Source organism: Nerophis ophidion, linkage group LG03 (genome assembly GCF_033978795.1).
Source record: "Nerophis ophidion isolate RoL-2023_Sa linkage group LG03, RoL_Noph_v1.0, whole genome shotgun sequence".
In the NCBI taxonomy this organism is placed as follows: Eukaryota; Metazoa; Chordata; class Actinopteri; order Syngnathiformes; family Syngnathidae; genus Nerophis; species Nerophis ophidion.
In genome coordinates, this window is record NC_084613.1 from 59003746 (window position 1) to 59024656 (window position 20911).

At 39.9% G+C, this 20911-nt stretch overlaps 1 protein-coding gene across 1 annotated transcript in view; it reads left to right on the forward strand.

Annotated features, from left to right (window-relative positions):
- The window catches only part of LOC133549865 (leucine-rich repeat and fibronectin type-III domain-containing protein 2), a 376256-nt gene extending 361157 nt beyond the window's left edge, over positions 1–15099 (forward strand). Inside the window, exons 4-5 of the mRNA XM_061895720.1 lie at positions 3745–5141; positions 11698–15099. Of these exons, the coding sequence (XP_061751704.1) occupies positions 3766–5141; positions 11698–12688 (2367 nt within the window). The 5' untranslated portion in view covers positions 3745–3765 and the 3' untranslated portion in view covers positions 12689–15099. The remainder of the gene's footprint in view (positions 1–3744; positions 5142–11697) is intronic.
- Positions 15100–20911: the final 5812 nt, after the last annotated feature.

The window sequence follows — 20911 nt, forward strand, 5'->3', positions numbered from 1 at the left end:
TTTATCATTTAAGGGCATTTTTTTCTTCTTATCAGAAAATATATTGTATCTCATTGGTTCTCATACTGTTTTCACCAAGTACCACGATAATAACCAACATTAAAATACATTAGCATAGTACGCCTAAATATTCATTAAAACCATGCAGTGGTTTTAGTCCACAAGTATATTTAATATGTTTGACCACTGTAACATTGCAAATAAATTGAACAGGAACTATGTTTTTAAATTTAAATATTTAATTAAGTGATTTTAAAGGGACAAGCGGTAAAATTTTTGGCGTACTACTACAAACCCTGTTTCCATATGAGTTGGGAAATTGTGTTAGATGTAAATATAAATGGAATACAATGATTTGCAAATCCTTTTCAACCCATATTCAATTGAATGCACTACAAAGAAAACATATTTGATGTTCAAACTCATTAAATTATTTTTTTTTTTTGCAAATAATAATTAACTTTGAATTTCATGGCTGTAACACGTGCCAAAGTAGTTGGGAAAGGACATGTTCACCACTGTGTTACATCACCTTTTCTTTTAACAACACTCAATAAATGTTTGGGAACTGAGGAAACTAATTGTTGAAGCTTTGAAAGTGGAATTATTTCCCATTCTTCTTTTATGTAGAGCTTCAGTCGTCCAACAGTCCAGAGTCTCCGCTGTCGTATTTTACGCTTCATAATGCGCCACACATTTCCGATGAGAGACAGGTCTGGACTGCAGGCGGGCCAGGAAAGTACCCGCATTCTTTTACTACGAAGCCACGCTGTTGTAACACTTGTCTTGCTGAAATAAGCAGGGGCGTCCATGATAACGTTGCTTGGATGACAACATATGTTGCTCCAAAATCTGTATGCACCTTTCAGCATTAATGGTGCCTTCACAGATGTGTAAGTTACCCATGCCTTGGGCACTAATACAACCCCATACCATCACAGATGCTGACTTTTGAACTTTGCGCCTATAACAATCCGAATGGTTATTTTCCTCTTTGTTCTGGAGGATACCACATACTCTGTTTCCAAATATAATGTGAAATGTGGACTCGTCAGACCACAGAACACCTTTCCACTTTGCATCCGTCAATGATAGGTGAGCTCAGGCCCAGCCAAGCTGGCGGCGTTACAGGATATTGTTGATAAATGGGTTTGGCTTTGCATAGTAGAGTTTTAACTTGCACTTACAGATATAGCGACCAACTGTAGTTACTGACAGTGGTTTTATGAAGTGTTCCTGAGCCCATGTGGTGATATCCTTTACACATGAATGTCGGTTTTTAATGCAGTACTGCCTGAGGGATCAAAAGTCCGTAGTATCATCTCTTGCGTGCAGTGATTTCTCCAGATTATCTGAACTTTTTGATGATTTTACGGACCGTAGATGGTAAAATCCCTAAATTCCTTGCAATAGCTTGTTGAGAAATGTTGTTCTAAAACTGTTTGACAATTTGCTTACAAAGTGGTGACCCCTCACCCCGTCCTTGTTTGTGAATTACTTAGCAATTAATTGAAGTTGCTTTTATACCCAATCATGGCACCCAACTGTTCCCAATTAGCCTGCACACCTGTGGGATGTTCCATATAAGTGTTTGATGAAAATTCCTCAACTTTATCAGTATTTATTGACAGATTTCCAAACTTCTTTGTCACGTGTTGCTGGCATCAAATTCTAAAGTTATAGATTATTTGCAACAAAAAAAAAATGTTTATCAGTTTGAACATTAAATATGTTGTCTTTGTAGCATATTCAACTTAATATGAGTTGAAAAGGATTTGCAAATCATTGTATTCCGTTTATATTTACATCTAAGACAATTTCCCAACTCATATGGAAACGGGGTCTGTAGATAGAGCCCGTGTCCAACTAATTGTATGCGCACCACAGTTTAAGAATCATTGACCTATCCAATACGTTGAAGCAAAATGAAAATAGTTCCAAATATCTTGCTCCTATTGAACGGTAAGGCGGATTTTGTATGTTGGTGTTTTAGAAGATGGCGTTCGAGCCTCGGAAAAGGCCACTAGTAAATGGACATGAGCCTCAAACCTCATACATGGTTCCTGTTCCCTCGTGAGAAAAAAAAACACCATTCCCTTAAAGGTCAGCTCTACCAGAATCAGCTTTGCTTTCTTCGCCTCCCTTTGTTGTTGCATGCCTAACGCAAATGCCAGCTTTTTCTGAATCGCTAAATTTTATCCTTTCAGATAACGTAATTACTTTTGCGTTGATTTTATGTCAGCAGTTTTAATATCTACTGAAATGAGCCCGGACAAAACCGGTCTCAGTTCAGGAGCTGAAAGCCCTTACGATGATTATCTCAACATTGTGGCGTCTAGGTCGAATGTTGATGATGCTTGAAATCAACAAAGGATACAATTTGCAGTAAATGTGCCGTTTTGTGTTTGTGTTTTTTCATATACATCTATATGTTTCAGTCGCATTATGGTGTTTAAAATAGCCAGATTAGAAACTTGGTGGCTGACAGAAAGATGCTGCAGGAACCAAAATGTAAAATAAAGTTATATTCCCTCATCTATGTAAATTACGCATTGTATTGTGTATGTTTGGTATATATTTTTTATTTAATTGTTATAATTATGACTCTCCGTAATATTGCTTTGTCATTAAATATGTGTTAGTTTTTTTCATTTTAGGACTATACAAAATGTATGGTATTTTTTGTAAAATGTTCTTATTTAATCGTTTCCTGCCACCTAATTCAATTTGTTTCACTGTTATGCGTAATCAATATTCAGTAGCACTTCATGATCTCAGATGCTTAATTATGACTTATTAAAGAGTCTGAACGAGGAGAGGATTGAAAGGTATTGTGAGAAGAAGCATAGCATATGTTATGTACCTTCCGTATCGTAAATGCTTGTACTTAGATACCAAGTCATTACTAAAAGCTTTACCAGGTATTACAAAAAACATCTTGAATCTTCAACACTGCTTGCATATTCCTCCACTAGTCTTACGCATTATTGGAAGTAGCTTCTGAGAGTAGACTATCCTTGTGTGATTACCACACCTCCTTTGCAATGCAAATTTCAAGAGTGCATGCAAATCTTTGAGTAGAGCTTATTAATTAGAAAACAACTCTACGGTGATAACAGCACCAGCTCATCAAAACAGCAACATGTTTGTCGACAGGGTCTGAAACAGCTTGGTAGATTAACAAATGTTTCTACACAACCCATCGTGTGAAGCTGCTTGATTTTACTCTTGACGTGTCTTTTTATTTATAAGCATTAAACCAGGGCTATCCAAGTGGCAGACCAGGGCCCAGATCCAGTCCGGAAATTACATCTTACTGACCAACATTTTTACTGCGATTCCAAAAAACATTAGAGCACGAACATAGATTATCTATGACATAGGAAACATATCGCTTGTGTTTTCATTCACGACTATCCATTCGGTGAAGTAAAACTTTTTTGTCATGGCAGATCCTTGCATTGACCTTTTACCTTTCTGAGAGTCCGCGTCCTCTGTTGGGACACTTGTTTTTCACGAAAAATGGCTATTTTTTTCCAGAATTTGTAACTCTGACAATAAATAAACCTAAAACAAATGTCCACTATAAAGAATGCCGGTTCTCAGGAATATTCAAAATAGGCAGAAGTATAATCTTAGCTTTCAGAAATCTGGCTTGGAGAGCAATTAACTTGAATAGCCCTGAATTAAACTAAGCAGAATCAGAAATACTTATTCAGTCTTTTGTTTGTCTCATTTTTGCAGGTCCCCTTTGTATGAACTAACATGGACAAAGTGGTCGTCAGTCTCCTGCTTCTGGGAATCATGTTTACAGTGGTCCATGCATGTCCCAAATACTGTGTCTGCCAGAACCTCTCAGAGTCTCTGGGGACTCTTTGCCCCTCCAAAGGTCTGCTCTTCGTCCCACCGGACATAGATCGTCACACCGTGGAGCTCCGACTGGGTGGTAACTTTATCCTCAAGATCACCACTCAGGACTTTGCAAACATGACGGGTCTGGTGGACCTCACCTTGTCCCGCAACACCATCGGCACCATCCAGCCCTTCTCCTTCATTGACCTGGAGACCCTGAGATCCCTTCATCTGGACAGTAATCGATTGACCGATCTGGGACCGGATGACCTGAGGGGTCTGGTCAACCTACAGCACCTGATCCTCAACAACAATCAGCTGAATAGCATCTCCAAAGTCTCCTTTGATGACCTGATGCTGACCCTGGAAGATCTGGATTTGTCATACAACAACCTTCGCAGTGTGCCTTGGGAATCCATCCGTAAGATGGTAAACCTCCATCAGATGAGTCTGGACCATAATCTTATCTCATTCATCGATGAGGGAACTTTCACAGATCTAGAAAAACTGGCTCGATTGGACCTTACGTCCAACCGTCTGCAGAAGCTCCCACCGGACCCTATCTTTGGCCGTTCCCAAAGCAGCATTGGGATGACCACTCCGTACGTACCTCCATTATCTCTAAGCTTTGGTGGAAATCCATTGCACTGCAACTGTGAAGTACTTTGGCTTAGAAGGCTGGAACGAGAAGATGACATGGAAACATGTGCTTCTCCTACAAGTTTGAAGGGCCGCTACTTTTGGTCAGTCCGTGAGGAGGAATTTGTTTGCGAGCCTCCTCTCATCACGCAACATACACACAAGTTGCTAGTGCTAGAAGGTCAAACAGCGAGTTTACGCTGCAAGGCCGTAGGTGATCCAATGCCAACCGTCCACTGGGTTGCACCAGATGACCGCCTGATCAGCAATTCCTCCCGGGCCACTATATATGAAAATGGCACGCTGGATATTACAATCACAACACCCAAGGATTATGGAACCTTTACTTGCATAGCTGCAAATGCTGCTGGGGAATCGACAGCCTCAATAGAGCTGTCAATCATTCAGCTCCCTCACCTGACGAATGGTACAAACCGTACCACACAGTCCAAGTCTGGGCTTTCAGACATAACAAGTTCTACCAAGATCAGTAAGGGGGAGCCTAAAATTCTGCCTGACAATCCGGTATCTGTCTCAGAAGTGTCTGCTGTCTCTGCCCTGATAAAATGGACTGTTAGCAAATCAACTCCAAAGGTCAAAATGTATCAGCTGCAGTACAATTGCTCTGAAGATGAAGTCCTCATTTACAGGTAAAACTCATCAACACATTGACATCAAATCTGAATGTTTATTTTAACTTTTTTAGTAGAACCATCGAAGACCAGAATTTATTTTGATTAGTTTTCATATTTTCACTTCTTTTAAAAAGTCATGGAGGTTTTTTTTTGGTTTTTTTGCCTAGAACCAGTATTTACAAAACAAACAACAGATTGCTGACTTCCACAATAATACATTCCACTTCCTGCTCAAGTCCATTAAAGTTGAGGGAAAACGCTCGGCTCTGTAAAACACATTTCCAATGAAAAATGAGACAGGGGAAGCAATAACATCCAGAAAAGATAATTGAGCTAGAAAATAGAAAATATCCATTTTGATGTGTCCCAAGATGTAATTTTGAGATGGCACTACACTCAGAACTATCCAGCTTTTGGCATATACTTTATATTATCCTCTTTAAAGTGGCCATGGCCTTCATGTTTCAAGAAATTCAGTATCCCCTTGGGCTCATGTGTGTGTGTGTGTGTGTGTGTGTGTGTGTGTGTGTGTGTATATATATATATATATATATATATAGTGAAGAAAATAAGTATTTGAACACCCTGCTATTTTGCATGTTCTCCCACTTAGAAATCATGTAGGGGTCTGAAACTTTCACAGTAGGTGCATGTCCACTGTATGAGAGATAACCTAAAAACAAAAATCCAGAAATCAAAATCTATGATTTTTTAAGATTTTATTTGTGTGAAAGCTGAAAATAAGTATTTGAACACCAACATTAATATTTGGTAGAGTAGCCTTTGTTTGCAATTACAGAGGTCAAACGTTTCCTGTAGTTTTTCACCAGGTTTGCACAGACTGCAGGAGGGATTTTGGCCCACTACTCCACACAGATCTTCTCTAGATCAGTCAGGTCTCTGGGCTGTCGTTGAGTAACACAGACTTTCAGCTCCCTCCAAAGATTTTTAATTGGATTTAGGTCTGGAGACTGGCTAGGCCACTCCAGAACCTTGATATGGTTCTTACGAAGCCTCTTCTTGGTTTTCCTGGTTGTGTGCTTTGGGTAATTGTCATGTTGGAAGATCCAGCCACTACTCATCTTCAATGATCTGACTGAGGGAAGGAGGTTTTTGGCCAAAATCTCACAATACATGGCTGCAGTCATCCTCTCCTTAATACAGTACAGTCGTCCTGTCCCATGAGCAGAAAAACACCCCCAAAGCGTGATGCTACCACCCCCATGCTTCCAAGTAGGGACAGTGTTCTTGGGTTGGTACGCATCATTCTTCTTCCTCCAAACACGCATAGTGGAATTATGACCAAAAAGGTCCATTTTGGTCTCGTCTGTCCACAAAACTTTCTCCCATGACTCCTGGATCATCCAAATGGTCATTGGCAGACTTAAGACTGGCCTTAACGTGCTGGTTTAAGCAGGGGAACATTCCGTGCCATGCATGATTTCAAACCATGACGTCTTAGTGTATTACCAACAGTGACCATGGAAACAGTGGCCCCAGCTCTTTTCAGGTCATTGACCAAGTCCTGCCGCGTAGTCCTGGGCTGATTCCTCATCGTTGAGACCCCATGAGGTGATATCTTGCATGGGGCTCCACTCCGTTTTAGAATTGACCGTCATGTTTAGCTTCTTCCATTTTCTAATGATTGCTCCAACAGTGGACCTTTTTTCACCAAGCTGCATGGCAATTTCTCCAGAGCCCTTTCCATCCTTGTTGAGTTGTACAATTTTGTCTCCGGTGTCTTTGGAAAGCTCTTTTCTCTTAGCCATGCTGAATGTTTGGGTCTTACTGATTGTATGGGGTGGACAGGTGTCTTTATGCGGCTAACAACCTCACACATCTGATTCAGGATAATACAGTGGAGTGGAGGAGGACTTTTAAAGGTAAACTAACAGGTCTTTGAGGGTCAGAATTTTAGCTGATAGACAGGTGTTCAAATGCTTATTTTCAGCTGTACCACACGAATAAATTATAAAAAAATCATAGATTGTGATTTCTGGATTTTTCTTTTCAGGTTATCTCTTATACAGTAGATATGCACCTATTGTGAAAATTTCAGACCCCTCCATAATTTCAAAGTGGGAGAACTTGCAAAATAGTAGGGTGTTCAAATACTTATTTTCTTGACTGTATATATATATATATATATATATATATATATATATATATATATCACCTTAAATGATTCCTGGGCGCGGCACCGCTGCTGCTCACAGCTCCCCTCAGTTCCCAGGGGGTGAACAAGGGGATGGGTCAAATGCAGAGGACAAATTTCACCACACCTAGTGTGTGTGTGACAATCATTATGTATGTATATGTATATATATATATATATATATATTAGGGATGGGCAACGATTAAAAATTTTAATCGAAGTTAATCCCACTATGTCTCCGATTAATCGTGATTAACTGCATTGTATACGCAAAGCCCAATAATGAATTCAAAAGTAGTGTGTAATGCACCTTTATTGGAATATTCTCCCACATGAACAAAAGCGCCAAAACATCTGTTGTGCAAACACAATTTAAATCAGTCCTTGTTAAACAGTAGCAGTTAAATAGCATATTTTATGAAAATCAACTAAAAAAAATGTAAATACAAACATTTAAGCTTATTGCCACTGCCAGGGTATTTAAGTTATCCTGTTTGTTATGGAAAATAAATATAATCTACATACAAATCTCTGAGCCACAATCATAACACCTGAATAGGCAATTTCTGAGGTAACAGCAGAAACATTTTTTTTTATCAGGGTCTTATGTTTAAAAAAACTATATTATAGGTAGTGGGCTGTTTTAGGGAATTTTTGATCAAATTATCCGTAGTAGCAATATTAATAATGTTGTGTTTATCCTGCGTAGTGCACTTAAAATAATTATGACCATATCTAGGAATTGATATAATGGGAATTTTCCGATTGTTTGCTTGGTGCTTTGATAAACTGAACGCATCATATACATGGTACTAATGTGATGTTATGAGCCAGGGAAAAAAAGAACTACCCTACCCAGCATGCAACAGGAGTGACGAGCATGTGCGGTAGCCCGGTATAGGTTGTGTCCCCATGACGGCATCTTGTATGTTGTGATATGCACGCTCTGAAAGCAAACGTTAAGAACTCAGCCAACACTCCTCGTCTGCATTATTCATAAATAGACAGACAACACATATACTCCGCTGCTTCACAAGCTGCTGGATGTAGCTGGCAAAGTATTCCCATGCTAGTTACCCGGTCTAGCAAGCACGCGTCATTCAGTCCAAAACGGCCCGATCTATCCGCATTCAGAATTGTCTGGCGGTTGTAAGTGATCCCGGAGTGACCACGCTGTAAGCCAGCCATGAAATTTGCAGAATCGTCCGGTATTTTTGCCAAATGTTCCATCTTTACCAAGAGCCCCTCGACGCCGAAGTATATCCGGGAGATGCCATCTTGTTAAGAAAAGGCGTTAACAAAATAAAAGCATGTAAACAACATACGCAAATGTGCGATAAAATAATTGTCGGCGTTAATAGATTGATGAGTTAACGCGTAATTAACGCATTAATTTGCCCACCCCTAATATATATATATATATATATATATATATATATATATATATATATATATATATATATATATATATATATATATATATAATTAGTACAGTAGTTTTTGGAAAAGGCTTATACACTCGTTTAGTGTAGTAGATCTTGTAGTAGGTTTATTTGATATTTCAAGGGGAATTACACCTTTTGAGGAATTTTACCTAAGGCACAATGATTATGAGACACATGACAACAGATGGATTTTTTTGATGCATTGTAAATATTAAATACATTAGATCAAAAGTTCATGTACAATGGAGCCTTTGGGAAATGTTCAATTCTGCCCATAGAGCCTCTAAATAAAATACCTTCATAAGGGTTTTATATACATGATATAAGAATATATGTAATTTAGTAGCGAGCACATATATAATAACATATTTACATATTTTGATCATTCGAAGCATATGCTGCGCATTGATTTAAAAAAACTATTTACTTTAAATGTTTTCTTAATCTCTGATTTCTGCTCACACACTTTACTAGAGCCAAAAGTACATAATAAAACATCACTTACTGTATAAGGTCTGCTGTCATTTGAATACCGACAGCTAGGATGTTCATATATTCTCATTTAGATAAAAAAAAAAGATGTCTCATAATCCTCGTGAAGAAACGGGGTGGAAGGGCGGGAGAAAACAGGCACTTTTTGTATCGTTGTTGCCAGTTCCAGGTCCTATATGGCGGTCAAAATGTCAAAACTTGTCGGATTAAATTCTCAGCCATTTACTTTCCAGGTGAGAGGCATGATTTATGATCTATAATAAACCTACAGGGAGCAGGGAAGCGAGGAAGCAGCAGACCACTCGATGATGGAGTGAAGTGGCTTTGGACTGGAACTAGTTTGGCTTTGCTGACTTAGAAGCTAGCTAACTGAAACTGAAGTGGTATAACAGAGAGAGTGGTGTTTTGTATGTTTGCTAAAAATATTAGTTATGTTAGAAAAGGAATAAATAAATCTGTAAAGCAATTAGTAACACACAGATAGAAAGAGAGCATTTAGCTTTGAAAAATAGGTGTGACAATGCTCAGTTCTGAAGAATCCTTACATGTCACTGACTGGTTATGTTAAGTCGTTAAATTGTATTTCAATTAATTCCAAATAAAGGTCCAATGCAGAACATAACATTAATGCTCATATATGAGCATGTACTACCAGTCTGTGTTTGCCAGTGTTCTGTTCTACATGGTAGTGTGCTGGGGGGAGAGTACATCTAAGAAGGACAGCTCAGGACTGGACAAACTGATCAGGCGGGCCAGTTCTACAATCGGAATGAAACTGGACTCACTGGTGACAGTGGCAGAGAAGATTACTGTGGACAAACTAGTGAGCATCCTGAATGATGCCAGTCACCCTCTGCATAGAGTTATCAGTGCTAGACTGCTTCATCCCAAGTGCAGGACTAATAGACTCAAAAACTCCTCCCACACGCTATTAGACTGTACAACTCCTCTCTGGGGTGGGGGGCGGGGGGTACTAGGATGACAGGGGATGCAAAACAATAACAGTGCAATACGTTTTCATAACATGGGCACTACTGCCTAGTTTCTCTTGTTATATTCTTATTTTACTGTTATATTTTTATTCCCATTGTTGCTTTTTCTTTTTATTCTTATTGTAATATTTCTCTATTTTGTTTCCATTTAAATCCCCATTATTTACTTTTTACTTTTTTAAATCGATTATAACTCTGTACACTGCTGCTGGAATTTTTATTTTCCTGAAGGAACACTCCTGAAGGAATCAATAAAGTACTATCTATCTATCTATCTATCTATCTACTGAATCATAGGCCTCTAAAAAGTTAAAATATGTTTTGCCCTTTTGATATTTAATAATCAAACTTTCACAAAAAAAACTTTACAGTATATAAATACATAATGAAGCCAACCACTGTTTTATCAATTAACATATAACACTTTTGCTAATCCATGAATATATACTATGAGGTCCCCCCCAGTTGGTCATACATTTTCTCCAAAGTCGAGCATTGATAAGATTAAATATAAATCATAAGTTCGTGGGGGAGGAAATGATTGCATGAGTTCCTTCATGCATGACAAAATGTAGTGTCTTACTCATTATGGAAAAAGGCAATTAAGGATGAATAATAGACTGCAGCAGCAGTGTGTGTGTGTGTGTGTGTGTGTGTGTGTGTGTGTATGCGTGCGTGCATGCGTGCGTGTGTGTGCTTGAGTGGTAGCGGGAGTTCAGAAGGATTTAAGGTAAGAATAGAGTAAAATGAACAGAAACATTGTCTATTTATAACTAATTATGCCAAAATTGTAAATAATCATTTCTGTAATGACAAAACACAAGAAGTCAAATGAGTTACTCCTGTTGGAAAAACTGTTGACAACACTTAATACAGCCAAAAGCCAAAAAGCCCCTTGTGTCCTACTAATTATATACCAGACTGATTTAATTGATAAATGCCACTTGAAAAATAAATGACGTAAACAGCATTGGTTGAAACAAAATGTCTCTGATTGAGATTTCATCTCACAAAATTAGCAGTCTACGTTGAAAGCAAAAAAAAGTTTGTCTATTTGGTTATTTTTATAATTTTTAGTATTTTTTTTACATGAAATCAAATGTATAAAAATCCTACCTAACAGTATTTAACATTATTTTAAGAACACTATTGTTCAAGAACATTTAGTCGATCAAAACTGGACTGTTCAGTTTGTCTTGAAAGATGTTTCGCCTCAGTTCATGCTCCCTCTGAGCATTAACTGATGAAGCCTGTTCAGATGGGAGGCAAAACCTCTTCTAAGACAAACTGAGCGATCCCATCGTGATCGATTGAATGCCCTGAAAATGCAGTGACCTGAATGACTGAGTACATCCATATACACTATTGTCCAGGGAGTATTACAACCATGCAATCTTTTACCACATGTGTCTAATGTAAAGATAAATGGAACTAGGAATTCTACTATGATGCAGTTTATATGTATTTGTATCTGTGTGTGTTCACAGGATGATTCCCATAACAAACAGAGCCTTTGTCGTCACCAATCTTGTGCCAGGGATGCAGTACGACTTGTGTGTCTTGGCTATCTGGGATGACAGTGCCACTACTCTTACGGCCACCAACATTGTAGGCTGTGTCCAGTTCATGACCACCGACGACTATCCTCAATGCCAGTCTCTTCACAGTGGTTTCTTGGGAGGCACCATGATCCTAGTCATTGGAGGTATCATTGTGGCCACTCTACTTGTGTTTATAGTCATCCTCATGGTCCGCTATAAGGTGACCAATGGCATCCAGACAATAAAATTACCCTCTGTGAGTAATACTTACTCGCAGACCAATGGGGGGGTGAACAGGTTCAATGGAGCCCCACCACAAGTCAAATCTGCTGTCGTGGTCATGCGTGAGGAAATGGTGGAGTTTAAATGTGGATCCCTTCAAAGCAGTATCTCCTCATCTTCATCCTCGTCTAACTCACTGGACAGTCAAACAGGAAGAAGGGTTGGTGACTGCTACAGCATGCAGGGAGCTGAATGCAGCACCCTACCTAGCAGCAAGTTCCGGAGACATAGGCACAGCTCAAAACCGCAGCCAAACCTGGACCACCTTTTGGGAGCCTTCACCGCAATGGAGCTGCGTGGGGTATCAAGAGAACGTCAAGGGGTCCCAAGCCCATCTAACACTTCCAGTGCCATGATAACGGGAGCTGTAGCACCCCTGTCCGACAAAGAACCTCTACTTGGAAGGGCAGAATCCACCACCATGTTGGGTCGTCTCCTTGGGCTACCTCAAGAAGGTAAACCCAAAAGAAGCCATTCATTTGACATGGGTCATGCGGGTGCCACGCAGTGTCGTGGGACCCATCCTCGCAGGATCAGTAACATCTGGACTAAACGCAGTTTGTCTGTTAATGGCATGCTACTACAGTACGATGACAATGAGGACGACAAGCCTAGTTTTGAGAGCTCTGAGTGGGTAATGGAGAGCACAGTTTGAGTACGGTTGAGCAAATTCTATGCCAAACAATACAGTTAAACAAGAACAAAAGATGTAGAAATTCCAAAAGGCGGAGTATTCCACAAGGGACCAGTTTTGGGGATTTTCCATTAATTTCAACCATGTGATTACTGTTTAACAAAACACACAACTCAAACAGTCTCCAACTGCATATGAATAATGGTTCATCTTTCTTGAGTCTTGGATAATGCACAAATGGCCTGGAATAACTCCTGCTCAACTTGGCACTTGACAGTATCAAAAAGGGGAAAGAGAGATGAAAAATGCTGAGTGGATTTACTGGGTCTTTATCAAATGACTTGAATGCCAAGTGGATTTTCCTCAGCTATGGTGAATGGGATGTAGTTGTGTGTGACCCGCTACGTGAAATGGGACTACTGCCACAATTGACCGAAAGACCACAGGATCACCATAGGGACATTTAAAACTTTTTACATTTTACTTTCCTCTAGGTTTTCTATCATTTTTACTATTTATTATTTGGGGTAAATCATCAAGCAGCAGTGGGCAGCATACCAATGGGGTTGTTCAAAATAATCTACATATCACAAAAATGCATCTTTCACACAACCAATTTTGACCAACACCAATTACGATATTACCCTTTTCTTAAGTAGAAGAAAGACATGAGACCATCAACTTTACCTTGATTTCTACCCTGGGTAAAGTATCATGTATTGCTATTTCAGTAGTACTTCAATTTCCAAGTTTATTTGGTTCTGTAATGGAGCTCTCATCTCATATCACAACTATTCCAAATCAACATTGCCCATTCAAATCAATTTGAATCGATGTTTAATCAGTGCTTGGCCCCTCCCAAAACACAACCGTTTTAGTTTGTTATATGCTAATTGTTGACAATATTTACAGCACAATGAATCAGCAGATTACCACATGGGGGAGCATTACCATTCAATTCTATATCAATCTCAGAACATTCTTGCCGACAGACAAAACACAAGAGACATGCACAGTTTACATCAAAAAACTATCAGCTCAACAAATTTACACCAAATTACCGTAAATTTAAAAACGGTTCCACTTTTATTTTTACGATCATATCCTGGCAACTGAGCTGCAAATATATTATCCTAAAAGCTCAATCCACCAGTCAATCAAAGTGTATCTATATAGCTCTTAATCACAAGTGTCTCAAAGGGCTGCACAAGCCACAACAACATCCTCGGCTCAGAAAAGCTACTAACTTTATTTTACAGTTCAGGAAAAGTAAGTATTGTTTTTGATAAATCATTTTTTTAATCATCCACTTCCCCTCAGCATTTCTCTACGTCAATGGTAATAAAACAATTTTATGTTGCTCTCTAGGTACAAGATAATGCCAGCGAGAAAAACCCGATACTTTGGCCAGATCTTACGGAGTTTATTCCGTCAACCAGAGACAGGGAGGCTCGTAACTCAAATGTTTGCTGGCAATTTAAAGAGTAATAAACAGCCGAGAGACAGCTCGCATCTCAAGATACTTGTAAGTTAGGGTATTCCAAGTCAAGGCACCACTGTACCCATATACAAAGACAGAAACAAAAAAAAAGCACAACTTTTCGGGTTTATGTATCCATTTATTTCCTCCAATTAGGTCTTCAGTTGTATTTTTTTTATTCCGAGTTGTAAATGACAATATCAGAATCAGTCAGTATTCAGAATTACAAACTGAGATGTCCGCGGTCTCCACTTTGATGCCTTTCTCAATATCCTGTGGCTCTTTGCTGCAACTGATTATGTGGGTTGTTTATATGTTTTTTTTAATAGTTTTGATCCCCTAGGTGAAGCATTCTGTACATTTGGCATATTTTGTACAATAACTGGGTGAGAATGTAAACGTGGGGAACTTATTTAGTGGTGTGTTTTTTTTGTTGTTTTTTTTTTCATTGCAAGCAAACAGTGAAGGTGCTTTACTGTGGTGTACTAACTTGGTCATTTTTAGCTGGCTCAGTGAAATGGGATTTTCCATCAAACTGCACTTGTTCTAAACGTAAAACTTCTAATTGCAGGGGGAAATTGGAAAATCCTGAGTCACAAAGTCCCTTTTTTTTTATACTTTTGAATTGGTCACCACTGGGTTACAAAACGTATTTGGTGTTTGGTTAAAATCCCCCAAAAAGGACAAATACAACTGCAGCATTTCCCAGATGTGACACTCGGTGTTGATAAGAGAAATTTGTTTTATGTGAATGGACCATTTAACTTGCTAGTTCTTCTTGTGTCCTCTTGTAAGATCCCCTTTCACGCTGCTAACTAAGAATACTGTTTTCTTCATGACTTGGCATAGTCATGGTTGCCACTCAAGGCTCAAGTAAAAAAAAAAAAAGAAAAAAGATTTATGTGTGAAAACATTTTTGCTAAGAAAATTATATAAAATGTTAATAAATTCTTAAGAGTCCTGTGTGTGCTTACTGCAGCGTGTGTGATGGATATCCCAAGTGTCCTTTCCCTCTCACTGACTATGTTTCCATGCACTAAATTAGTCTGATTTCTCAAATAGTATTTTTTTTTTGTATTTTCACACCTTCATGTGATGTCCTAATGTCCATGCACACTCTAATTGGTCCAGGTTCAAGGTGCTGTTCATTGTCCATTCTTAACATGTACAAGACATATAAGAACTGAAATTACATTTTCGGCACAGTACCACTAAGAGGAGACATACATTACAGGGAGACAAGAACAGGACCACCAATGGATCAGCCACTTACGGCGCTCCTTAAAAAAGGTGGGAAACAGGTCGTCCTGGGGAAGGGAGGAAGAGTAAAAAAATATCAGTCACAGGCTGGACTCCAGGGGGGTTGTCCGGACTCAGGCCAAGGGAAATAAACTCATTTGCCAGACCGTGATCTGGCAGGGGAGTTGGAGCCATGGTGAAGCGCTACTCAGCTGTCCATCACCCTGAAGGGGAATCAAGCTGTGGTGAAGGCATGGGATGGAGGTAGGTGTGTGTGCGTGTGTATATGCCCATTGTCCTGGGTGTAGTGATGTTGTGTCTATAGGCCTGGGGCCGTTCCGCATGCAATTCAAGCAAAGCTCGACTTCCAGGTGTTGTTAAGGAGGGAGGGAGGTCAAAGTGTCCATCATAGAGGTGTCCTCGGGGGATGTTTTCAGAACAACCGCCTTCTGTTTTGAGCAGCGTCAAGGATATTCGAGGGAGTCAATTCGTGGATCAGGATTGTTGTTTTTCGAGCAGACATTACATCTGTTCTATTCTTCCATCCTGGCCCTCATATCAAATCTTTACAATTCAACAAGCTTCTCCATCATGTGATCCATTTTGCGATTCAGTTCAGAAATCGCCACAGTCTGTGATCCCACAGCTCGACCCAAGCCTTCCATTGCAACAAACAGCCTTTGGGTTCCTTGAGTGGCTGTCATCGTCTTACGAATTTGACAATACACATGAATCTTCATTTGTCCCAGGAATCTCTCACGTACCCCGCAGCAAAGGTTCCGTCAGGGCAGCCATGCTCCCCAGAACCTCTTTTGCTCGTCGAAAATATTTCGTCAATTGAGTCAAGAGTCCTGCTGATCAATTCCATGTCTGATGTTTAGATTTGGAGGACAGCACAGAGAAAGAGGCTTCAAAAAAAGTGTGGACAGGACAAGACAAAGAGAGCAAGCAGAGAGAAGACGGGAGGAGAACAAAAAAATGTGACCGCCCTCACCAGAGCCAAGGCAGAATATGCCGTGTGCATCCCATACATTTGTGGGCACTTATTTCCTTGAAGCGTGGCAAAATGTATTGCTTTTCTGGTTGACCTATGACGTCAAACCAATACAAGGCATCTATGCAGCGCAATTCTTGTTGCACCTGATGTCCATCGTAATATTGCCACAGATTACAAATATGAAGTCTAATGGCTATACTGACGTTACATAGCAGACTCCATCAAGAAATTATTTTAAATTGCGCTATGAACATGACACTTCCAAGAATGTCCCAGAGCGGATGCCGGTCCAAAGCAAAGAAAGACTGGCAGGAGAGAGTTGTTTTAAAGGAATTTTTGGACGTAGAATGGAAATACATATTTATATGTTTCGGAGTTGATTCAAAAAGCTGTATGAATTGATGAAAGTATTCTTGAATCTGAAGGAAAATACCATTTGTGACCCAATACTGCTCAAGACTAGGACTGTTGTTGTCCTGGACTAAGATCCCTATTGTGCGGAATACAGAGTTATTGGTAATCAGTTTGGAGTGCACAAATGCAGCGTCAAGATATTTGCTTTCTTCTTTGCCTTGTGATATACAGTACCTGCTAAATTCTCTTCCATCTAATTCGTATTACGTTCGGTAGCCAGAATTAAATTCTACATTTCCTTAGCTACCTTTTTAAACAAATACCTGTTAGTTTTTTTTCCTCTCACCGATGCACCTCAAAATGTTACATTATTTTAATATGTGAAGCAAATTTTACCCAGGGATCAATAAAGTACTTTCTATTTTATTCTATTCTAAATAAACAGTCCCCTTCATTCAAGTTGTTGCCTATCTGTTTTGATGAATTATATCTGCTTCCGGGTTATGTCCTACGTATTGAGACTGGCGAATGCGTGATTCAAAACCCCCACTCGAGAGATCTGGTTTTTCAACCGCGTAATCTACATGTTAGTCCGACTTTTTAAAACCCAAACATGACCAGATTAAGGTGTTTCCATGAGTTGTAGGATGCTTCGTTTGAGACATTTTTTTAAGGAATAGGACTACTTTAGTGCACGGAAAAGTAGTCAGTGTCATTGTTTACTATGAGTGAGCCAAGATGTTTCTTCCCGAAGTCCAGCTGCTGAAATCAGGCCAGTTGCTGCTGACTCACCTCAGCACTGTCCTTGTTACTCATCACCAGAATCTCCTTCCATTATATTGTCCCTCATTCATAATCTCTTCTGGGAAGGTGCTTAACCCAACACAGAGTAAGTATAATGTCATGAACCAAATGTTCTGAGAGGCTAATTTTCTTACAGGAGACTGAATGATCCTTGGATGATGATGGCTATTGCTATTCGAGGAGACAATGACAAGTTATTGAAAGTCAAACTCTTAATAACAATGCAGTCTGACTTTTTCAGTGTAGCGATAATAATGTGTGACGCAGGTACGCCGGTCCTATAGATGTAATATGCACTAGAAAATGAGTGTCTACTGTTATCGCCATCTGTTGGATCTGCCACACTCTGCCACCATGCAAATAGACCGTAAGAACTTTATATGAAAATCAATTCTTCATCAGAACATGCAAAATCATTTTACTGACCGGAATGCGGCATACTTTTGTCTGAGGGTTAGAACGGCGGTGTAAGCAACAAGGTGAAATAAAAATCCATCACATATTGTATTGTGTACATTATAGCATTAATTCCATTTATAGCTCAGTCTGACTGAGCATCTAACCAACTATCCAACCCTTAACAAGCATATCTGCAGGGTAGTATAATGTTTACTAATTAAAACATAAAAGGCATCGCCGCATTAACATTACATTAAGACCTGGCATAAGCGGTTGACATTGTGGAGCTTCACAGATTTAATGATTTTATGCAAGCAGAGTGGGGTTTTTACTGTGCGTGTGTGTGTGTGTGTGTGTTTTTTTTTAACATGTCCTGTTCATCCACTCAGGCAAATCATATGGTTGATGTAATTGCCCATGTGAGATACTTCTCTGATTGCCATATTTGTATCTGACTTCATTAAATGGATTTATTTAATGTTTGGCGCAGCACATGGGATAGAAAGAATTAAAAAGAAAGAGGGAGAACTTGTGGGGACAAAAGGGGGATAAGAATGAGAGACAACAACATCAGCGAATACGTTATGTAAATATATGATACGATAAATGACAGCAAATAAGCAGTTAGTGACATATATGGTAATAACACAGAAATGCCAATGAACATTATTGCACTCCAGATGAAGCAATACAAATACCAATAGAAATAACGCTATTGCTAATGAGTAATTATAATTGCCTTTATCATCAACAATACAGTTGTTTGAAATGCAACAATACATATATGTAATGAAAACTTGAATTACAAAAGAAAGCAAATAAATGGAGGGGAAGAGAGAGAAGCGAACTGTATTAAACTTCTAGATTGTTATTGTAAAAACAGTTTGAACTCTATCAGTGTGCCGTGTTTTACCCAGTTTCCCCGAGGGGAAATGTTACTATATGTTTGATGAAATGTGATTATATGCATGAGTGCATAAGTACCTATATGTGCACGTATGTATGTTTAAATGAATGTATATATATATGTATTATTATTGTATGTATGTGTGTTTGTATTTACAAAATATTTGTCTCCCAGTATGTGCGGTAGCCAAAGTACAGCCCCAGTCACCAAAAAAATCCAACCCCAAACAGCAGGGGCGGTGCTCAGGGAACAAGGGACCACCAGCCCCACGTAGTTAGGCCAGCCAGCGATAGGAGCCCCAGAACCGGGACAAATGTGCCGCCGGGCTGGCCAGTGGCAAGCTGTAGACAGACGTGCCCAGTCGAAGGTAAGGCACGGTAGAAGCAGGACACAAGCAGCCCCCAAGCCAGCAAGAGACCACACTCCGCGCTGGTAGAAAGACAGGACTCCCTTCCCCGAAGGGCCCATAGACTACCTGCTGCCTGACGGGAAGACCACCCAGCCTGACAAGCCAACCAACATGCCGACAATTAAGTGACAACCATCACGCGCCTGCCACTGACCATAATAGCGGCCATCCCCTGGCACTGGACTTATTAGCCACGGGCACCCGCACCACAAACAAAAGGTAGCAAAGACAAGCATTGCAAAACCCCCGGCAGCAAGCACCACAGCACCAAATCAAAACGACCAAAAATCCAGGACCGACAACCACACACCAACGAAACCATGGAGACCAACCAGCACCAGTCCACTACCCAGTCAAAACATTAACATGTAAACTAACGTCATCAATGCCAACCCCCACCAAGAAGATACCCTCTCTAATCTGAACACACACAAACACACCACCGCCCATACAATCAGGCCACAGCACCCACACCACACAAAAATACTGTGCTACCCTCAGTAGGCCATTGATACCAACCCCACAGCGCGAGGCCTAAACAGAGGGTCACAAACGCCCCCCAAAAGCAAGCAAACCTGCGCGACACCCCATAAACTGGAAGCCAAACAACTAAACACCTAATCCACATCCATGAAAAACAACCACTCCAAAACTAAACGAAAGAAATCAAACTCATCCAAACAGACTAATAAAAACACCACGCACGGCCCATAAATGTAAATACAATCGCCAGCTGTTTTGTAATAACTTAAAAAAAGGTATGAAGAGCAATAAAAACATTAACGACAAAAACAGGTTGCAAAACGAGGACCCACCCTTCCGAAACCCTTGCCTCATCTTTATCCTACAGAAATGTATTGGCTACATAATGCAAACATAGACGAATAAAAATAAACTCTTTATTGTCATTGCACGAGTCCAAAGACATTTCATTTTCTGCACAACCCCATTTAGGAGCAGACACACATTCTACAGGCTAACAGAAGAGCAGGGCATTGGGTGGGATGGGGTGTGTGTGCATATGTAGCCATGGTCTGTGGTGTGTGGGTTATGTCTCTAAACCTGGAGTTGCTCTGCAAGCTGTGGCAAAGAACATAGATTATCTTTCAAGGTGTTGTTGCCAGGGAAGGAATTTGTTTCGACTTATCTGCATTGTCCTTGAGGGGAATCTTGAAGCAACGACTTTGCCACGTTGCAGACAGGGAAAACAATCAAGATTACAATGGTTGTGTTTGAACTAGTGAAAACAAATTTCAACTTTTCACTCTAATTGTATGAAATTCATCCTGCAGGGCAGACAACGTCTCCAATGTTGACCAGTTTGCGATTTAGTCCAAAACCACAAATTTGTGAGGTCCACACTCTGCCTGCATCCTTCTGTAGCAGCTTTGGGGTACTTTGAACGGCTGCCAGCATCTTCCAATTTGTCGATACACCAGGCCAATGCTTACTTCAAACAGCTGATGTTCTGGTATCATGATTGTGAATAGGTAGATATCTTTAATGTCCGACAGACCTAGACAGAAGAGGTCGCTCAGTCCGCCTCACTTCTCTTCCTTCAAGGGTTCTTCATGTGTCCAACAACAACCGTTCTGACATTATCTTGACCACTGTTACTTTGCAGGGCAGCTGTAACCAAGGACCGATTATAATCA